The following is a 19,828-nucleotide window of genomic DNA, read 5'->3' as shown; positions in this document are numbered from 1 at the left end:
GATACTACAGGTTTTGTTTGGCTTGTTTTGTGCAGAGTGAGCCTCAGGGAGGACTCACCTGGACGGGGAGGAGCGGGACGGGGGCCGGCCCCTTCTAGCCCTTCCTCTGGGGGTCAGTGGGACGAAGGCCCGGGACCCCAGGGTGGCATAGCCTCTGCCATTTGTGCCCACTGACCCTGCTCTTTGACCCCTGTGACCCCTCTGTTGATGCCCACCTCCCCTCCTGGGACTGCAGACACACAGAGGGGATGAAGGGAACCGGTCAAGTTGTACAGGTACTGAACTGGGACTACTCTCAAAAAGATAAGTCACCCTGCAGAAGACTGAGGGATGACTAATAGCCCCAGATTCATACCTGGCAACAACTTGTACCTAAAGCGAGCAGGAGTCAGTGAAGCACTCAGAAATTAGGGTATTAGCAGGTCAAAGACTGTGAAGTAGTGATACAGCATTCAGCATGCAACTAGTACAGAGAAGTGAAGCAGAGAGGCTTTATGGACTAAAGAGAAACCGTGAAAATCTGACCGGCACGAGACGGCAGGGACTGGGTGGTACCTGATGGATATGGGCCCTCGGCTGAGTGGCATGATGAAGTCTGGTCTGTTGAGGCCGGTGCTGCTGCTTGTTCCACCTGAACTGTGCTGCAGGCTGGAGGTCTTGGATGACAGAGAGCTGATGTCCCCCAGGTCACCAGAAGTCACGGAGCTGCTGCCTGTTCGGCACGGCGAGATATCGCTGTCCAACACCTGACAGTCCACCACTGGCTCCTCGCTCTCCTGGTGACGTCAAGGCAGAGGTTTCATTTAACTAAAAGTTAATCAAAGTTTCTGGGCCTCATCCTTACAGGCCTTATCCTGTTAAATTAAGTTTAAACAACAATAAACTTTAAATTGTACTGAATGAAAGCAGAATTCAGTACAACGTGATACAGCGGTGATATCTTCTACAATTTTAAATCACACATGGTGAAATTCTCAACTTTCCCCTGACATGTATCTTTTATTCGTAAAGCTTCAAACTGCCTTCATTGCACAGCAAAAACCAAGTACTTAGCTTTGGCTTTTCACCCCCGAGGGGGGGGGGGGGGGCACACACATGGCACCTAAGGAGAGTGTGAAGCTGACATCAAGCCATGTGGAATGTTCGTTTTTGTGCAGCATGTTATGAGGCTCCCTCTTCCTGTCTGTTCACTACCTCTGCTCCATCTCCATCACATCCAAACAATTAACCGCAAACAACTTTTCAGCCAAACAAAACAAGAAGCAACAAATGAAAGCAATTGCAAAGACCGTAGCAGACCAGCCAAATACGTACCTCACAAGATGGCGCCCAGTTAACATGGGATGATTCAATTTTCTCTGTTAAACTAACATGCGTGGCTTTGGAGCGCGGAAGGAAAATCTAACAATTTCAGGGGGCGACATGTAAACTCGAACTGAAGACCTGTGATGATGTGTGATCATAATGAAAGGACCCTTTGATAAGTAATTCAAGTTCTAAGATCAAGGCTTAAGATGGTTTAAAAATCTTTTAGTCACAGACCAAAAATGAAAACAGCTGGTTACCTCAGTGACTTTGCGCTCCACCTCTTTGCCATCCTCATAATACACATCTGTGATGATCCGTGTGACGGTGGTCCGCACTTCCTGGATGGTGCGCACATGTCTACGGTGGAGGGGACCTGTGGTTCTTCTAAAGGATGGAGATTCTGGTTCACCCTGTAGGACAAAAAAACGCCCAAATTTGATATCTCTCTCTCTCTCAATGGACAATGTTCACAGACGTGAGCTGAGATTCAGCTCGACCATGTACAGATGGATCTGCGTACCCTGCCAGCTGGGGAGCGCAGCCCTGGTGCATCAAAACTGGTCTGCTGGGAAACTGTCCTCTGACGGAGCTGAGAAACACAGGGCATAGTCATCAACACCACCATGACATGTCGCCACACTAAGCCTCAACAGCTCGAGCTAATGACGGCTAGTGAAGTACTTCCAGTGCAAATTCCGTCTGAGGGCCAGGACACGCAGTCAGCTGTGAGCCAGCATCGGCCTGCTGGGAAGAGTCTGTCAGCCTTTGACTGTGTGGTGAGTCACGGTCAGCGGCTCTTTGGCTCATTCGACAGGTTCAATTGGTGTCGGCCCGTCGGTTAAAGAGACCACTCTGGCTGTTCAGTTTAGTGAATCAGTGCAGGAAAGAGACCACACCATTAAAAAAACCCGAGCAATGTGTAACTTATTATCACGGCCAGTTAGAAATAGTTGGAAACCCTCTCTGCTGAGCGAAGTGCTGCGAACATGGTAGGTTAAGGCTGCATTGTTTGCATTTCGTATACACATGGTCCCAGTCATTTCCTCTAATTCAAGCTCAGAACGTGCAGGGCTACATGCTCCTCATCTCCAGTTTCTACAGTGTGTTCAAGCACCACTTGTAGGGCCAGATGAAGCTGACGTGACCCGACGTGGCGATGATCAATCTTTGGCACTAGCTTGGTGTCATGGCTGTGAAACATTTTCCTATGAAATTTAAACGTACATATTGGAAGATCACCTACGATAAAAGCTTTAGCCAAGCCATTGTAACTGAACGATGTTAAACCTAAAGCCTATGAACTTACTATTTACACTAAAGAATATTAAAGTAAAATCCTCGTACAAATGAAAACAGTAACCTTTAAGAAAATTAGAAAATACATTTTAGAAAATAAATCTAAAATGCTGCATATTTAGGACTCTTTATGGCTTTATTTTAGGCCCACAATACATTTTCTTTGACCTTTTATTCATAAAATCATGTGTTCTGTAAATTAATGGTTTATTACATTCAAACTTAATATATGGCAATTTTTATTAAATATAAACAGATTTTTTACTAAATAATAATAATACCAATAATCACATTAAGCAAGCTCTAGATGTTACTTAGGTCCACAAACCTTGTTGGACGGACTGGAGGTGATGGTGTTGTCAAAGATCTGCTGGGAAATCACTTTCTGTCTGCCGTCTGTCCTGTTTGGGGTGGGTGGATCTGGAGTTTCAGCGGGTTCTCGTCTCTCCTCTGGCTGCTTGGGAGGGGTGGAGGGATCCTTGGGGTTCTGCTGTGACGCTACCAATACCACCTGTTCCGAAGGCTCGGAGTGGCTGTACGGGACGCTGTTGCATCCCAATGAGGACGCTGGGGAGCTTCTCTGTGGTGAAGCAAACAGCTCCCCCCTGGAAAGATGTTACAATGTACTGGTGTGTTACGGTCAGACATCTGGCTGTGATTATCAATATGTCCATATTACCTTTGTCAGAATAGGGCCCATTAGTCCCACAGTAAAACTGTATCTGATAAACAGTATTTTCAAATGGTAGGCTAAGCAGAGCACAAAGCCCCTTCCCATTGACCAGCACAAAACAGTTTTGAGATGAGGTGGTAGAATACAGTGCTGCACCCCAGTGCCAAACTTATAAGACAACCTTTTAACTGAAAAACACATTTTAAGTGTTAACAGTTCATCGCTCCTGGCAAAGCAATACTCTCCACGATACCGACAGTATTTTGTTGGCGGTTTTCCACTTTCCGCCCAATTTAGGTTGCACTGCTACAAAGGCCTTAACTAGAAATGTATCAATAAGGATACTTGCGGTAAAAATTAACGGTTTTAGGAGTTATGCATGACTGATTGTCCAAACATATCCATGCATGGATTGATGGCAGGAACACATCTCAAACTAAGTTGGAACAAGGGAAATAAAAGGCTGGTAAAGTAATTGAATGAGCCTTTGATAACTGATTAGGTTAATTGGCAACAGGTCGGTAACATGACTCAACAGAACATACACATCTGGAAAAGCTCCATCAATGCTGAACAGTACATGGAGGCTTTAGAGCAACATATGCTCCCATCCAGACAGCGTCTCTTTCTGGGAAGACCTTGCTTATTTCACCAAGACAATGCTAAACCGCATGCTCCAGCAATCTCAACAGCATGAACGGAAGAGTCCAGGTGCTGGACTGCCGGCCCATCGTAACACAATAAAATCCAGCAGCAAAAGCCCAGGACTGTTGAGCAGCTAGAATCCTGAATGGGACAAAATACCTCCGCTAAAGACGTTTACGGACAGTGGTTAAAAGTACAGGGGAGGCTACACAGTGGTCAACATCATCCTGTTCCAACTTTTTTTTAAAGTGTTGCTGCCATCAAATTCAAAATGAGCTCATATTTTCCACGAAATTGTAACATATCTCAGTTTCAACATCTGATATGTTGTTTATGTTCTATTGTGAATAAAATATGGATTATTTAGATTTGATACATTGTCCCAACTTTTTTTTTGGAATTGGGGTTGTAGCTGGATGGATGGAAAATGAAATGATGACGTAAAAGCTTTAATCTTTAGGGTTACTCCCCAAAGGGAACAGCTGACCTCTTTAGAAAAATACTGCTTTGAACACAAGAGCGCTTGTCAGGTGATTCTATACTTTTCCAATGCTGTAATTATGAATAGAGGACAGTTTCCATAACAAGAAATCAGGTTTGTAGGAGTGAGAACTGAGAGTTTGAACTTCACTTTTAACATCTTTAGGGGCAGCTGTAGCTCAGTGGGTAAGGCAGTTGACCATGGACCACGGGGTTACATGTCGAAGTGTCCTTGGGCAAGACACTGAACCCCAAGTTGCTCCCGGTGGGTCAGGTGAGCACCTTGCATGGCAGCCTCCTCCATCGGTGTGTGTGTGTGTGAATGAGAATCAACATTGTAAAGCACTTTGGATAAAAGCCATTTATAAGCGACTATTTACCATTTACCATCTTTAGATAACAGTTTATTTGAATTTGCTCGCATGCATACAACATGCAAAAATCCCCTCACTTTGTCAAAGCCTGAAGACAAAACTACACCTTACTACTTCTTTCCTCCCCAGAGAAAATGCACAGTGCAAAAAATAACCCACCTTCAGAATCCAAAAGTAGGTCACCTACCCAGAGTAGACCTATTCCTGTCTATTAAAATACTTTACAAGTGGGGAAAGAGATTTATACTTCTCCCCCAGGTCAGATGTGAGGGTCCAGCAAAGCAGCAGTAAGAATCCCACCCACATGGTTGTGTTAACGACCTAACATTTAATACACATTTAGCAAACGTTCGTTCATCGTCAGAAGTAACAAAAATGGTCTTGGAGTGTAAAAAAGTTATCAAAAAAAAAAAAAATAATTACACCATTGTAATAGTTTCACTCTCCCTTCATGAAATGATCTCTAATACTTTCATTGTCCGCCCTTTGCCTCCTCCAACCACAATTTTAACCGCTTTTCTCATAACAAAGTGACAGAATGACATTTGGACTCATGAGATTCCATTTTCAATGACTTTACACTAGCAGCTGTTCTGTACCTGTACTGCAATGAAAAAATATTTACCTGACAGGTGTAGTGTTGCCTCCAGGCTGGCTGTCGTCCCCCGCCTCCTGCTGTCTGTGCGCCTGCCTGACTCGGCTGAACACCGACGGGCTGCTGAGATATCAAACATTGGCACTGTAGAAAAACTTTCAGTCACAATAATGGAAAACCAACTAATTAGAAAAACTAAAGGAAATAAAAAAAAGGAAACCCCCAGTAACAGATTTACACTGCATCCAGAAAGTATTCAAAGCACTTAACTTAATATCTTTGCAAAGATTTCAAACACACTTGTCATTATGGGGTATTGTTTGTAGAATTTTGATAAAAATAAAGAATGTGATCCATTTGGATTAAAGCCGTAACAACAAAATGTGGAAAAAGTGGGTGCACTTGTATAACATTGACAAAGACATTCATAAACTCTTCCTGTTCATTCTCAAGAGCCTGAACTAGAGGAAGCAACACACCTTTAAAGGAATTCAGTTAAAGTCCATAAAGAGAGAGTGGCATGTTACCTGGTTACAGCCTTGGATACGGTGTTAGCCTTGACAACAGATCCATCATCTTCTGACAGGGTTGGCTCTGGGGAAAATAAATAGAGTTACTGAGAGGATGATGGGAGTCTCTCGAATCGGTATCTCCATGGACATCATCATGTCACACTCAAAAAGATGCCTACACACTGGGATGAGAAACAGCTTGCTAACAGCTCTTACTCTGCAGGCTGAAGCGCTCTGAGCTTCCCTCTTCAACAGGGGTCACCAGCTTCATCCTCAAACTCAACTTTCCATCGCCCTTTTCCGTTGTGTCCTCTCCACTTTCCCCCAACACGATGTCACTGGCAGCCATTGCGTCATCTGCAGAGGTATCACCCACCACGCCAGACTTTTCTGAGAAGGGGCTGATCTCTAAAAACATTACAGAAGCTCAGCATCACATCATTTCATGCCACAAGAACCACTTCAAGATGACATTGAGTGGGTTTGGTTTGTCTGGCCTAAGAACCCACCAATGGGAGTGCTGTGCCTCAGGGTCTGCTTTAGCTGGTTGATTAAAGGAGGAGTGGCACCAACAGCAGGACCAATCAGCTCCCCTTCTTTAGGAAGAGTGAAGTGGAAGGAGATTTCTGTAGTAGAAAACCGTGAATGGAATTAGAGATCTTTTACAATGAATGGGTCTTGTTGAAGCCAGATATCCTGAATACTGAATTTCTCTGGCGTAAACTAAACTCATACAACATTCATTGAGCATTTCAGTTTATCCAATTTACATGTATGTGAAAAAAAAAGAAAGCAGCGTTGTTGAGAAATTCTTCTAATATGCAGCTTTTAAGTATCTATTTTATGATTATTTAAAAAAATAATAATGGTCCAGAAAGCCAGAAAACACCACGCAAGTAAACGTATTATCAATGTTGTTTAACACCATTGAATTTCTGTGGATAAAGATGCTATTGATTTCTTAAAACTGCTGTACCGACACGTTTTCTACACTGAACGTTATGTTTAGAGGAGAATATGTAACTCACTCAGAAATTGCTATATACAGGGACTTTTTACACACAACCATCTCTAGGGTTTATAAGGAAACGTCGGAAAAAGACAAAACTTTATAGATACTAGGGTCAGAATTTGGCATAAACAACATGAAAGCATGGATCCATGCTGCTCTGTACAAAGAGTTCATGCTGGTGGTGGTGCAGGGGCACAAACATGCCTACTACAGTGGATCCCCGGGGGACGGGGGGGGACGGGACTCTGGGCAGGTCTCCAGTCTTTCTCAGGCCCAACACAAAGAGACAAATAAACACAGACAACCATTCACACTCTGATTCACACCTTCGGGCATTTTAGAGTCCAATTAGCCTAACGTGTATTTGGACTGTGTGAGGAAAAGGCAGTGCCTAAAAGAAACCCATGCAAGCACGGGGACATTGTCCTGACTTTGTCTAGAAGGGGTGTTTGTGAGAAAATGTATGTCCTATTAGGATGCTCCCAACATTGTCAGGACTTTATCCTCCGAGCCCCCTAGTACAAAGTCTGTATTGTGCGTGAGCCCATGCGTGCAGCAGGCCTCTCTGTTCCAAACTGTCAGGAGAAATTAAAGCGAGCGACTGAAAGAATATTAATTTTTTTGGTGCATGGCTCCAATGTGCTATCAACAAGCCACTGTTTCCCCCACAGCCTAAATTGTGGCCTTGTGGACGTGCTGACCCCTCACCAAAAATCGAGCAAATTTTCTCCCGCGACGACACTGCTGCCTTGGAATCGCCCTCTGTGTGTTACACGTGTGAAACACAACACTGGACAATGTCCAGGGCTGATTTCTCCCAACACTGTCTGAACTTCATATGTGAAACAGGCTTGAGAGCGTTTTCTTTCCTCATTTCCCATTTGGGCAAAGATCTTTTGACAACGTTTGCTTACCTCCCGAGCTGTCACTAAGGCTCTTGTCTTTAAGCCCTTCTGGTTCAGGCCCTGCTTGCTCAGTCTGGGAGAGGCTATCTGGAGCTGCGATCACCTCCTTTGCCTGAGGCTGGGAATCATGACCATTAGTGGAAGGGGACACCTTGTCTCTGATTGGCTGGGCAATGCTGGTCTTCAACTGTGTTGTCACATCTTTATGGAGGATCTGGGATTCTTTCTCACTGTCTGTAACCACAATGATGCTGTCCTCTCCCCGGCCCTCACTATCCTCCTCCTCCATGGGCTCAGGAGACAACAGCTGGCTCTGGGAGAGAACCAGAGCCATTCCTGTAGCTCCGCCCCCACCTACGGTCTCCTCCTCTGCCTCCTCCATCACCACTTCCTCCTCTTCTACCTCACCCTGCCCATGCTCATCACTTATGTCTTTGTCTGGCTGGCTGTTACCAACCTTTCCACATTGCTGCGACAATGTATCTACAGCGGGACATTTTGCAGTTCCTTCTTCTCTCACGTCTACCACACTCTTCACAACATCCACAACAGATGTCTGAGAGATCAGAGGCTGGGAGGGCAAACTGCAGGGTGTCGTGTCTGAAGGGGTCTCCCCTACACAGCTGCTAACAGTCAGATTAGAGGAGAGAAGCTTTGTTTGAGAGCAGGACACTGTGTCAGCAGAGCTCACCTCTTTGCCCTCTTTCTTTGTGTCGTTTACATTCACATTCTGTAGATTCAAAGGTGTTTTTTTGTGCAAGTCTGACAATTGATTGGGTTGCTCGATTTTGACATATTCGCTGCAATGTTTTGGGGATTCAGGGGAAGTGGAAGCTTTGGAAATGGTGGCAGACTGTGGTTGTACGAGGACACCGTTGCTTTCGCTCCTCCGATCGCAGTGTGGAATGACAGAGTCGCTGGTGTCGACGCCGTGTGGCTCTTCCAGTTCCTCTATCTGTGTGGCCTGACTGTCCTCCTCAAGCTGCTCTGAGGTCGGCTGAGCTACACTACTGCCCTCTGTGTTCACAGAGAGCTGCAGAGGTAAAGTGAAAGGCGCAGACTCCAGATGTTGAGACTGTGTCTCACGAGATACAGATGCTGTCGTTACATCTGACTGTTTCGGGGCCTCCTGGCTCTGAGTAGGGACAAACACATCCTGAAAAAAAAAAAACAGAAATATTCCAACTAATTACAAAACAAATTATATTTCAACAACAACAACAAAAAAATCCACTTCCACTTACTTATTAACCTGTTGATCATTGTAATAAATGATTTGTGTGTTTAGAAATATTTGAAAAGACACAAAATTGAAATCTTTAAATGACTTGTTCAATTTCTCCAGTGATAATTTGTGTTGAAACAGTAAGCTAATTTTCAAAACTCAAATAAATAAGTTAAGAAGCTAACTGATTAAAGCAAGGAAAAACTAAATACATACGTGAGAGAACTCAGGCTGCGAGGGTATAGAGAGAGTACGTTCCAAAACAAAACCAGGGGAATTCTGGGATACGGGAGTAGAGGCGGATGGGTGGGGCTTAGAGGCAGCCTCTGTTTCCATTGGTTCCTCTTCCTTATCGCCTGCTCGTTTCTCTGGGGTAGGTGAAGTGTCCATTGGTTCATCGGCACCTGACACAGCAAGTGATGTTTTAGCTCTATAAACCAGCCCACTTGTTGTCTTAATACAAATAAGTTCATTTAAGCAGGTTTGCTCATTTACCGTGTTCATTCTCTGGTCCGGTCGGTGAGCTAGGAACAATCAAAGGTGTGTGGGTGAAGTTGTCTGGGGTGGGGGCGACATAATCAACAGAGCTCCTAGAAAAAAAGGCAACAGAATGTTGGTCACTTCCCTGCATTGTGTGTAGAATGGAAAACTGAGTACGACGACCCCGGTGGCTTACTGGGATAAACTTTCCTGCACCAGCGTTCCCTGTCCAGAGAGATGCAGCAGCCGCAGGGTGTGGGCCGGCGTCGAGGTGGGGTGACCCTGCTGCTCGGGCTCAGACACTGTGCTGTCTACTGCAGCACCTGAAAGCAGCGCAGAGGTAAAACAAATCCTAAAATAAGTCCGTAGACAAAGTTTCAACTAGTTTAACCAGATTTAATTTGTAAAAATAGTCTAAAATTTCTCAATTAACACTGCGCTTCCAATACAAATTTACCAAATCAGGAAATCTGGTGATTAGATATTTTGCATTTATTTCCACAATACAGAGATGGATTTGAAAATCTCCCTTTCTGCTACAGTTAAACAGGGAAATTCGCAGCAGAGTAACGCTTTTCTTTTATTACCAACTTTATAATTACAGCTTTAATTTTTCTTTGATTGTTTTCCTGATTTGATTTCTTCTCAAACTGTTTGGTAGCTGACAGGCTTACGTGTCAAGTCTTTTGTTATAAAGCTTCTAGATTATCCCACAGTGATAACTAAAAATAAAAGTATAAATCTAAATGAAAAATCTCTCATGCGTTGGCAGCTCCCTATTTATCTCTCTTAAAAAAATTATGCAATGATTTATCACTGTACTAAAAGTCAGACTCACAATGGACAGTAAAAAACAAAAAGCATCAAAATTGATGTAGCGGAACCACAGACATCAACTTTTTATTTCATTCACTCTTCTTGACGCCAACATTACCCATACTGCAACTCGATTGCTGAAAGCTTGACTGGAGACGTAGGCCTGTTATGCCAGCGCACAGGCATGTGGCCACAAACTGAGATGAGGAGAGAGTCTCTGCTGGTCTGGTGAGCTCAGCTCTTTCTAAATCGAACAACACATAAAAATACATACTATCTACATGACATACCTGTCTTGTCGGCATCAAACAGGTCATCTTGCGAAGACAGGATCTCACAGTCCTGCTGGTCCTGCTCACTAGAAGCCCGAGGGCCCTGCGAGTGCAGCAGAAGTTGGACACTCAGCTGCCTGCCAGACCGACCCGGAGAGGCTGATGAGCTGCTAGAGCTCACCTCAGATCTGGGGGAGGGGGGGGGGGGGGGGGGTGGGGGGGGGGACATTACTCATACCAGACAAGCATGTGCACATCCAGTGAAAGTAGAAGTTAAAACACAACATGGTGCTATACCTCGTTGATTTGTTGTCCTGCTTTACTGAAGTCCTGGAACTGATGTCCTGTTCTGCAAGTATTGAAAAGCAGACAGAAATTTAATTGACTCTTTAAAAGTTCAGAAGCTACAAAGCTTAGTATCAGTACTAACTATTTGACAAGATACCAGATAATGAGATTTGCCACTGGCAGCAAGTCCTGTAGGATTTAAAATGTATTTTCGCTCTAACCCACACACTGTATGTTGTATGCACTTTGTGTTATATAATCATGAATGGTTCCCTGCCAAGGGATATTTCAATCCTATTTATACTTAATTATGCATCTTGAGCTGATGAAATAGTTAGTAGAAGGCTAAAAATCCAAGTGCATGAAGACGTAACACATTTAAAAAACAGGCAACAACTGAAAAGAGAAAATGGTTTAACCGAAAGGTATAGAATCTGCATTTGTTGTATCTCTTCTCGCTTTTATTTGTCACTCTGTACTAGACTCATATCACTCAGGTGTCAGGCCTGAGTCCAGCTTTTTAAATGCGGATATCACTTGAGATGTAGGTATATGCTCTCTTCATTTATTCAAAGAATCTTAAGACACCTACATGATGAAACGATGTGATTTTTTTTTTTTTTTTTTGAAAAAAGAAAAACACAGCATCTATTAATACCGAAAATTGTTATACCTAATTTGGCACATCTTTCACTGGCTGGCTGAGGCACTGCGCTGTCCTCCTGACTATTCACCGCTTCACCACGCAGATCCTGACTCTGGGAAAGCTCAAGAAAACCAAACTGAGAGGTCCCCTCTAAAACACAGAAATACAGATCATGTTACGATTAGCAACACATGAAATCTGTATATTATTCTGAAAATATATTACTCCTACCCTCAGACTGAATGCAGGGTGTAGTAGAATCAGCTCCAGAATCCATATCAGGATCTTCTGTTACACACCTTCGAGCATAGTAAGAACAAGGAAATCACTGTCTGCACATCAGCTACATCAACACAAATGTTGGCTCCACACAAACCTTTTCTTGTTTGGAGGGGGGCAGATGTTTAGAACCTGACTCTCCTCCTGGAACGCTGAAGTGGGGTTGGCCGCCTTGAGATGGTCTGAGAAAAAGACAACAGCAACAATTTTGAATTTCTGCTACATGAGCCTAGTGTACATTGCCATCTCCATATTGTCAGAAAAGCACTGACCAGATTCAGCCTGGTTGTTAGTCTGGGAGCTCTGTGATTGGCTGTCGGTCTGAGAGCATCTGCTTGCTAACGGTGAGGAAATCAGCTCCTGGAAAATGGAAGAAAGAAGTAGTTTCACACAGCAACAAACTGTCCTGCATAAGAATTTAAAAGAAACCGTGTATTGACCTACGTCAGATTCCACTTAGTGCAAACCCAATGTCTAGAAATGTCCCAACTCTTCTAAAATGTGTTGCTGGTGTCATATTTCATTTAAGAGAATCATATCATATAAGGAGCAAATATGTTCCATCGCTAGGATCTCTAAATTTGCCCATAGGTTTATATCTGAGAAGGAATGGTTATGAGTCTACATTCGCTAGCCTTGTTAAAGGCTGGCAGCCTGTCAACCATCTCACCCTGTCCTGAGCACCCTGCCATTTATCCAAACTGTCCAAAGTGCCCTGATGGAGGGATGGATGAATGATGCCATATGGATGCTGTGCGCTTCTTTTTCCTTTCTGTTTTTGCAGAAACATTAAAACAAGCCAGTGATTGAGTTTGAATACGCATTTGTTACATTTATGGCTTATTAGTAAGTATGAATTTACTATATCTGTACTTCATGTGAGCTTTCCGTTTCAAGGTACCTTACATTTGTTTCTACAGCATTTCAAAATAAAACACCTTACTTCCTACTACACCGAGCACGAGGTTTCTGCTGACAAACCAGTCATGTACAATATATTTCAGGGCATTTGACTAACTTTTACACGAGTGGTGACGTTTATATTTAACTATCGTTTCCTTGTATTGTTATGTCCTCAGGTTACATACCGTATCCTAAACTTTCTCAAAGCCTGGATCCTCATCCCTGCAGCAGAAAGTTTTAGCTACCACCGAATGTTAGTACTTGGTAAGATGAATTAGCAGTTTACCAGAACGGGACTGCGGGCGGCGGGCTGCAGACTGGACAGGCGGCGGGCCAGCAGAGCTCGGTAGCTGCTCTCGGGGTCGTCCTCTAGAGCGACGCTGTCGGGCTGCGAGTCCTCCACGATCAGACAGGGGTTATCGGGCTGAGGCAGACTGGAGTCCAGTTCGCTTCCGCCGGGATCCATGAGGTCAGGCCGAGGACAGGAGACGGGTTGTTGTTAGCTAGCCGGGCGGTAGCAAGACAACGAAGGCAAACATGTGAGTCCAGAGGCGGTTATTGTTACCTGAAAGCAGCCGGTGCTAGCATGCTAACTAAAGGCTAACAGCTAATGCTCCGCCCAATAACAAAGGAAGTTGCTGCCCACCGATGACTCGGTTTGCTCCAAAGAAGCCGCAGCACACACCTGCAGACAGGTGGAACCAGCAACAGTTCACTCCGTTAGCAAACTATGATTTGTTGTGTTTACGCTTTAATTCATATTTTATTCCTGTCCACCTCCGCTCCTCGCGGTAAAACGTCCCTGTTGAGATTTCATTGGCCCAGCGGCGACGCTGACGTCAGGTCACATGACCTCACGGGTTAGTTTTATTGTTGCGGGATTTATTCGAAATTTCCTTAATGTATTTACCATTTGTTTTTGTTAATAGCCATATAGAACATTTTTTTGTATTCCCACTTATAAAATTTGGAAAGGTGAACAAACTTCCAGCTGCCGTTTGCTGATGTAATTGAAAAATGTCTATGTCTTTAGATAATTTGTTAGCATATCGGGATCAATACAGTGTAATCATTAATGTCCCCGTGATAATAATTAATACAATAAGTAGCCTTTTTTGTTTAGATTTCGTTACTAACTTGTACTTACTTTTACTATTGGCCTACTTTTGCAAGTTATGTTTTGTGTAGAATGACCTTTTCCACTATTGCTGCTAACCATTAGCACATTAAAAGCAACTAGTTGAAATATCTGAATATAACTGTTCATCCATCTCCTGCAATAACTGTTCTTAGGAGATTGATTTTAAACTGCCTTTTATCTTATTTGTCAGTGTTCTTGTCCTAGCTTCCTTGAATTACGTGCATTGCACTGGCACTTTTATCCTAGGTCATTTTCCTGTGTCTTATCGCAAATATATCAATTTTTTTCTGCCTTGCAGCAAAAATATTTTCTTCTTGTGAGACAACTGACCTACACTGGATGCTCCAAGGTTTTCCATGTTAGACTACAGACTTTTACACTGTAAGTCATATAAAAGAGAGCAATCTAGGCCACCTTGTCCCACATTGGGACCTCAGAGATCTTTAAAGGTCCCGGAGAAGCATCCAGGGACTACAGCATTATGATATATAGGTTAATTTTTTCACAATAATTATCCTTAACCAGAAGATCGCCTGCATGCTAAAATGTTTTTGCCCAAATTTGTTTCTGCTCACTGTTACCTCCACCGACATGTGCCCAGCTTCCTGATTCTACGTTTTAATCCCCACGAAGGCAGATTTAGAGTCTCAACAGGAAGAGATTCAGAACAATGTCACAGCAGGTGCTATGAATGTGCATCTGGCCCTTCAATCACTTGAAGAACACAAACACTCATTTACACCTTTATTCTTACAGTTTAACTTTAAAAGTATGCAATCCCTGCATTGTGCCTGTGATAAATGTAAGTGATTAAAATTTAAAATCCGGCAAAGATTTGATTACTGTAGATGTCTTTCACAAGCTTTTAATGGTGTGATGCCTGCTTACAGGTTTGAAGATGAAGAGGATTTCAGATATTAGCATTACTTTGTCTTCATCATTTGACAGCCTCAGTTTCCATGGAGACACCACATTTCCTGTTACATCCCAGCCTCTACTAATGCAGGCCACAGAGGTAGAGTTGGCAGATAAAGTATAAACCATCCATCACTTGACTGACAGAGGTTGCTGGGAGAGTGAGCTGCTGCTCAGCAAGTCTCCAAAATCGGAACCAAAATCTAAATAGAACCGTCCTGAAATAAGAAAACATCCTCTTTAAGAGTCCGGAGCACCATGTGTAACTCACCAAACAAAAGCCTTTAACTCATCAGTGAAGTCTACACTCACCTGTTCTATGAAAGGACTAAAGAAGGACAGCTCAAGTATCAAATGTTATTCTGCTGGCACCTGTGACACCAGGGGGCATCAACCATGAAGCAGAGGAACTTAACTTAGAAACAGCAACATTGTGGTGATACAGTGAAGGGCAGAGATTGCAAATGCTTCTAAATGTCCATTATCTCAGCGAACACATGTTCATCTCTGCTGACTGGTTGGTTGATGCCTTTGGGACTGTTTCTGTTCGGACCCAAGTCATCTAAAGGTGTATCCTGCCAGACATCAATCACAGGCCTGGTCCCAGCCTCCGGTTTACAGGGAGGCAGAAGCAGCAGCAGGGACATGACTGACCGGCACTGGAGCCATACTGGCAGGCAACAATGCAATAATGGATCCCTGATTTGATCATGCATAATAGCCATATCTGTAGTTAACAGTGGCTCCAATTGTGAAATCAAAAAGCTCGGGAATATAAATTGGAGACCCGTGTTTGAACGAATGCAGGTGAGATGCACCCTCCCGCAGCAAACGCAGCCGACAGGCACCGCAAAGTTCAGTCGTCATTTCTGCAGGTCGGGCTGACACCCACATTAAGAAATGCGCAGCCACTACCCAAAATGTCTAATCTGAGCCACCTCCGCTGGTGCTAATACACAGACGCACACACTGGGAGCATATGCTGCCACGGTCCCATCCAGCCACTACGCATTTCAATTCCAGCGCAATGCAAAAAGAAACACAAAGAGTTTTACCTTAGAGATCAATACGCCTGCTTTTCCAAATTGTTTCACTGTCCCGTCTGTTGCGATGCGCTAATAACGCGTCCAACATCGCTCAGTCCTTCCTTGCCTCTGTTTTGCTGAGAGTCAGGGTGTGGAATACACACGCATGGCACGTAAAGATGCGAAGGCATTTTTTAATGTGGATACCATGATCCTTTCCTCGGGAGCCGAACCCCGGCTGCTTCACATTTATGGCTCTGATTAGGTTAGAAATGTAAAAGGTGAACAAACTCTCCTTCAGTAGCTTATAAAGCTGACAAAATGCGGAGCACATGATTTTAAAATAGCCCAACATATCTAAATGAAACCATGGAAATATAAGAATAATAATTGAATTTAAATTTAACCTCAAACAACCTTTAGATAATCGTATCATTGTTACTAGTACAGTCATTTCAAAACTGCCACCATTCAGTCATAATTTATAGATGGAGTTAAAAAAAAAGAATCGATAAGGTTTATTATATTGTTATGTGTTTTTATACCAACAAACCAGAGGTGAACATAAAAGGATAAAAGATAATTTTTATCCCATTTTATCTAAAAATACAAAAAAACAAAACAGTTTTCATCAGACCTTTGTGAACACAACAACCTTTCTTTCTGTTTCTGTCTGATTTATTTTTTTCACGGCTTTAAAACATGAAGCCAAGTGAATGTATATTGGTGTTGCATCATAAAAAACTTCTCGGTTCAACAACTTTTTTGTTGTTACATTGATTTTCTTTGTCTCCCATCCCCTTCTTATTCTAATATAAATACAAACCCTAATACGTTTCACCCATATATTTTTCTCATCTCTAAATAATGTAGAGGTTTTCGTCAAACTGCTGAAAATGAATCGAATTGAGCCATAAGGATCATGTTTAACGCAGCTGTAGCGCCCTGTGCTCCCAGCAGAGGCCAGTACACACTCTGCAGTGTCTGGGCCTGGAGTGCTGACTCACCCCCAGTGCCACAAATCTTCTGGAGGAGAGAGATTTACACAAAGAGCAGCCAAATTAAAACCCCACCGTGTGATCCACCCCACCCCCGGGAACAGAAACTGCATTAGAAAACGATGGATGATGGAGGAGGATTCGAGGCCTGTGAATGTAGAGTTAGAGAGCAGATGTAAGAAGGAACAAGATCATTCTGTAAGAATTCTTGCATTGATTACTTCATTTCCAATGTCATTGATTGCTGGTTTATGGTAAATGGTGAAGGGTCTGCACTTATGTCACGCTTTTCTATGTGCTGTTCCCGTTCGTACTCACACACACACACACACACAGATGGGGGCCTACACTCTGGCCCACACTCACTGGGAGCAACTAAGCTGGGGTTCAGTGTCTTGCTCAAGGGCACGTCGACATCCGACCAGTGGAGCCGGGGATCGAACCAACAACTGTGAGATTGCTGGACGGCCGCTCTACCTCCTGCGCCACTGCAGGATGGTAAGCAGACGGCAGGTAAGACAGAGAATTAGCCTCGAAAGAAGGAACGAATGATCTCTCGAGCATCTACAGTAACGATACTCAAAGTGGCGTTTGCAGGGTTATTGTCTACCATGTTCACCACCTGCACTTGTTAGCATGCTCAGGGTTTCTCAGTAAACTCAAAGACAGTCTAATGAGCATCCTTTTTGCAGGGGGCGGTTCATGAAACAAGCCACTGGACCAATAAGAAATATGCCCTGATGATGGCGCTAGATGAAAAGTCAGGGGACGGTGACTGGAGCAGAGTGATGGACTGAACCACACAGCGAACTGTATCCTTAGCATGGCTGAAAATAACAGGCACAATGGCTCTGTGCTGCTTGTTTGTGGCAGCATTCAGTCATGACTATTTATTAAAATCCCCTCATTCCATCTTCAAAATCTTACTAAATACTTATTTTCTAATATTTCGGGGTGAAAAGGCTGCTAGTGGCATTTCGGTGTAAAAGACCCAAATAAAGTTAACAGTTAAACATCACACGACGCTACAGCAGAGTTCAGAGTTTTATACAAATAAAAACTCTTTTCTTCCTCCCAGTCTTTCTGGTCCTGTCTGTTTCTTTTCCTTGTCTCCAACTTGGACGTGGGCCCAGCGTGCACTGATATCTGCAGTGCAGGGCACTCGCATCCATCAGCTGCCTCACAGAAGTGTTTTCAAATATCTTTTACTATTTACTTGTGAGCAGCATTTAACAGTTTGGTCTCTTTAAAGTTTTGTTACGTAAAATATGTGTTTTTTTGGTTCCCAGGAAGAAGGAAGTCAATAGCTTTAAGGATAAAGAATATCATTAATAATAGTATTAATAATAACAAACAAGATAAAGACTATGATTATTCTTTATGGTAACACACACACACACACGCCGATGGCAGTGGCTGCCATACAAGTTGCTCACGTTACCCACCGGGGGCAGCTTGGGGTTCAGTGTCTTGCCCAAGGATACTTTGACACGTAGCCAGGTGGGACCGGGAATCGAACCACCGACCCTGTGGGCTGTGTAAACAAAAGACAGCATAATGTGTTAGTCTCTCTTTTTCAGTGACCGAATCAATTTGAATTTACTTTTATTCATATAGCATCAAATGACCACATAAGTCATCTCAAGGCACTTTACATAGCGAGGTGAAGGCCTTACAATGAAGCATCACTCAGCCGGCCAAGCTTCCTGGCTGCTCAGGAGCTGCCAAGGGGCTGTGAACAGGGGCTACACTTGGCCGACCTGCAGCGGGGGCTGAATAGTGGCTCCCATGTGTTTGTGGCTCTCAGCAACAAGCCCAAAGTTTCCTGCGGAGAATCTTTTAACAATGTGAGATGTATGATAAATTATAAGACCACAGAGAAAAACACAGAATTCAAATTGGAGTTACAGCTTCTCAGACTCGTTTATTACTGTGTACAAACACTGTACAAACGGAAGTAAGAGAAGCATTTGTTGGGATTTGGCGAGAACCTGAGGCAGGAGGATGATGTGTGTGGGAGGAAGCCAGATAATAGCAGCATCAGTTTATCGCTAAGTTCGATCTGTTCATGGGACTTGTCAGCATAACGTGTGGAATGTTCCTAAATAATTCTTTAAAGATTGTAGATGCAGTATGCAGAGTTTGCCCAATTGCTTGTTAATACGATTCCAACTTGCACAATAAGCTTATTCAGTAGCAGAATGAGTTTATTCAGATGTGTCATTTAGCCTAAAATAACTATTTGCTCACGCGGACTGTGAGGCTTTGTTGTCGTGTTACTCTCTGCACAGATTCAGCTTTGTTTTCCTCACGACAGGAACAAAAGAGGTGTCAGTTTAGTAACCAAAGCACATTGCCTGGTACTTGCAGTGACACGGATATAAAAGGAACCTCTGTGTGTCACAAAGGTTTTTATTTTTGTCTGGGCTTTAATATAAGAACAATAACAAGAGATGGCGTAAGTGACCCTGGTTACACTCAGGCAGCTACTTGCTGTCATTAAGTTTAATGAATGTTTTCTTCGTCTGTGATTTCAAAAACAGGAAAAAAGTTACACATTTCAGAGTTCATATAGTAATATCTCCATATTCATAATCACCACCTCCATCATTACGGACAGATAGAAAATACAATAAACAGAAATTCTCATGTCCCTCTTTTCGTTTTCTCCAATCACATGCTGTGACATCAAATAGCCACATAACCTGCAATCCAATCAAATATTTAGCATCCACATAGCCACACCCACCTCTCCTCCCACCTCATCCTGCACTGTCATGGTGCTAGCTCTGGATGCAGTTGTCATGGAGATGGAAAGGGGCTCAGCGTCCACTGGTGGTACTGTTACCATGGAAATCCCCACCCCAGCAGCTGCTTCAGTGGAGCAAGCAGATCCGGAGGAGTCTGTTCAGCAGCGTGGACAGCACCACGCTGGCGCTACGATCCACCGCGGGAACTATCGCATTCTGATAGTGATCGGAGAGATTTCCAGCCGTCATCACCTCGACACTGCCAGGAAACAGATTGCACAAGGTGAGTA

General features: G+C 43.5%; 2 protein-coding genes and 1 long non-coding RNA gene across 12 annotated transcripts in view; 2 read left to right on the top strand and 1 right to left on the bottom strand.

Annotated features, from left to right (window-relative positions):
- Nucleotides 1–19,678, bottom strand: part of tp53bp1 (tumor protein p53 binding protein, 1) — a 27,444-nt gene extending 7,766 nt beyond the window's left edge. For 2 of the 10 annotated variants that reach the window (XM_067490195.1, XM_067490213.1), the window contains exons 1-20: nt 12,996–13,175; nt 12,079–12,166; nt 11,904–11,988; nt 11,759–11,826; nt 11,555–11,677; nt 10,891–10,942; nt 10,612–10,781; nt 9,702–9,828; nt 9,521–9,615; nt 9,242–9,429; nt 7,810–8,956; nt 6,393–6,509; nt 6,100–6,291; nt 5,899–5,965; nt 5,402–5,491; nt 2,933–3,209; nt 1,829–1,897; nt 1,566–1,718; nt 556–776; nt 59–229 (exon numbers count right to left, since the gene is read on the bottom strand). In XM_067490195.1, coding sequence (XP_067346296.1) covers nt 59–229; nt 556–776; nt 1,566–1,718; nt 1,829–1,897; nt 2,933–3,209; nt 5,402–5,491; nt 5,899–5,965; nt 6,100–6,291; nt 6,393–6,509; nt 7,810–8,956; nt 9,242–9,429; nt 9,521–9,615; nt 9,702–9,828; nt 10,612–10,781; nt 10,891–10,942; nt 11,555–11,677; nt 11,759–11,826; nt 11,904–11,988; nt 12,079–12,166; nt 12,996–13,175 — 3,680 coding nt within the window. Of the gene's footprint in view, nt 1–58; nt 230–555; nt 777–1,565; nt 1,719–1,828; nt 1,898–2,932; nt 3,210–5,401; nt 5,495–5,898; nt 5,966–6,099; nt 6,292–6,392; nt 6,510–7,809; nt 8,957–9,241; nt 9,430–9,520; nt 9,616–9,701; nt 9,829–10,611; nt 10,782–10,890; nt 10,943–11,554; nt 11,678–11,758; nt 11,827–11,903; nt 11,989–12,078; nt 12,167–12,995; nt 13,213–18,233; nt 18,323–18,464; nt 18,625–19,537 lie in introns of those variants that run through there. The other 8 variants (XM_067490232.1, XM_067490241.1, XM_067490186.1 and 5 more) reach the window with 7 other exon arrangements.
- LOC137106764 (uncharacterized) lies at nt 13,113–18,226 on the top strand. The gene is made up of 4 exons (XR_010912000.1): nt 13,113–13,248; nt 14,741–16,986; nt 17,125–17,301; nt 17,481–18,226. It is a non-coding gene; the product is annotated as an uncharacterized lncRNA (long non-coding RNA).
- Nucleotides 19,566–19,828, top strand: part of map1aa (microtubule-associated protein 1Aa) — a 35,269-nt gene continuing 35,006 nt past the window's right edge. The window contains exon 1 of the mRNA XM_067490163.1: nt 19,566–19,821. Coding sequence (XP_067346264.1) covers nt 19,566–19,821 — 256 coding nt within the window. The remainder of the gene's footprint in view (nt 19,822–19,828) is intronic.

Source organism: Channa argus, chromosome 2 (assembly GCF_033026475.1).
Source record: "Channa argus isolate prfri chromosome 2, Channa argus male v1.0, whole genome shotgun sequence".
NCBI classification, from domain to species: Eukaryota; Metazoa; Chordata; class Actinopteri; order Anabantiformes; family Channidae; genus Channa; species Channa argus.
The sequence above is the reverse complement of the archived record's forward strand: the minus strand, read 5'-3'. Positions and strand labels throughout refer to the sequence as shown.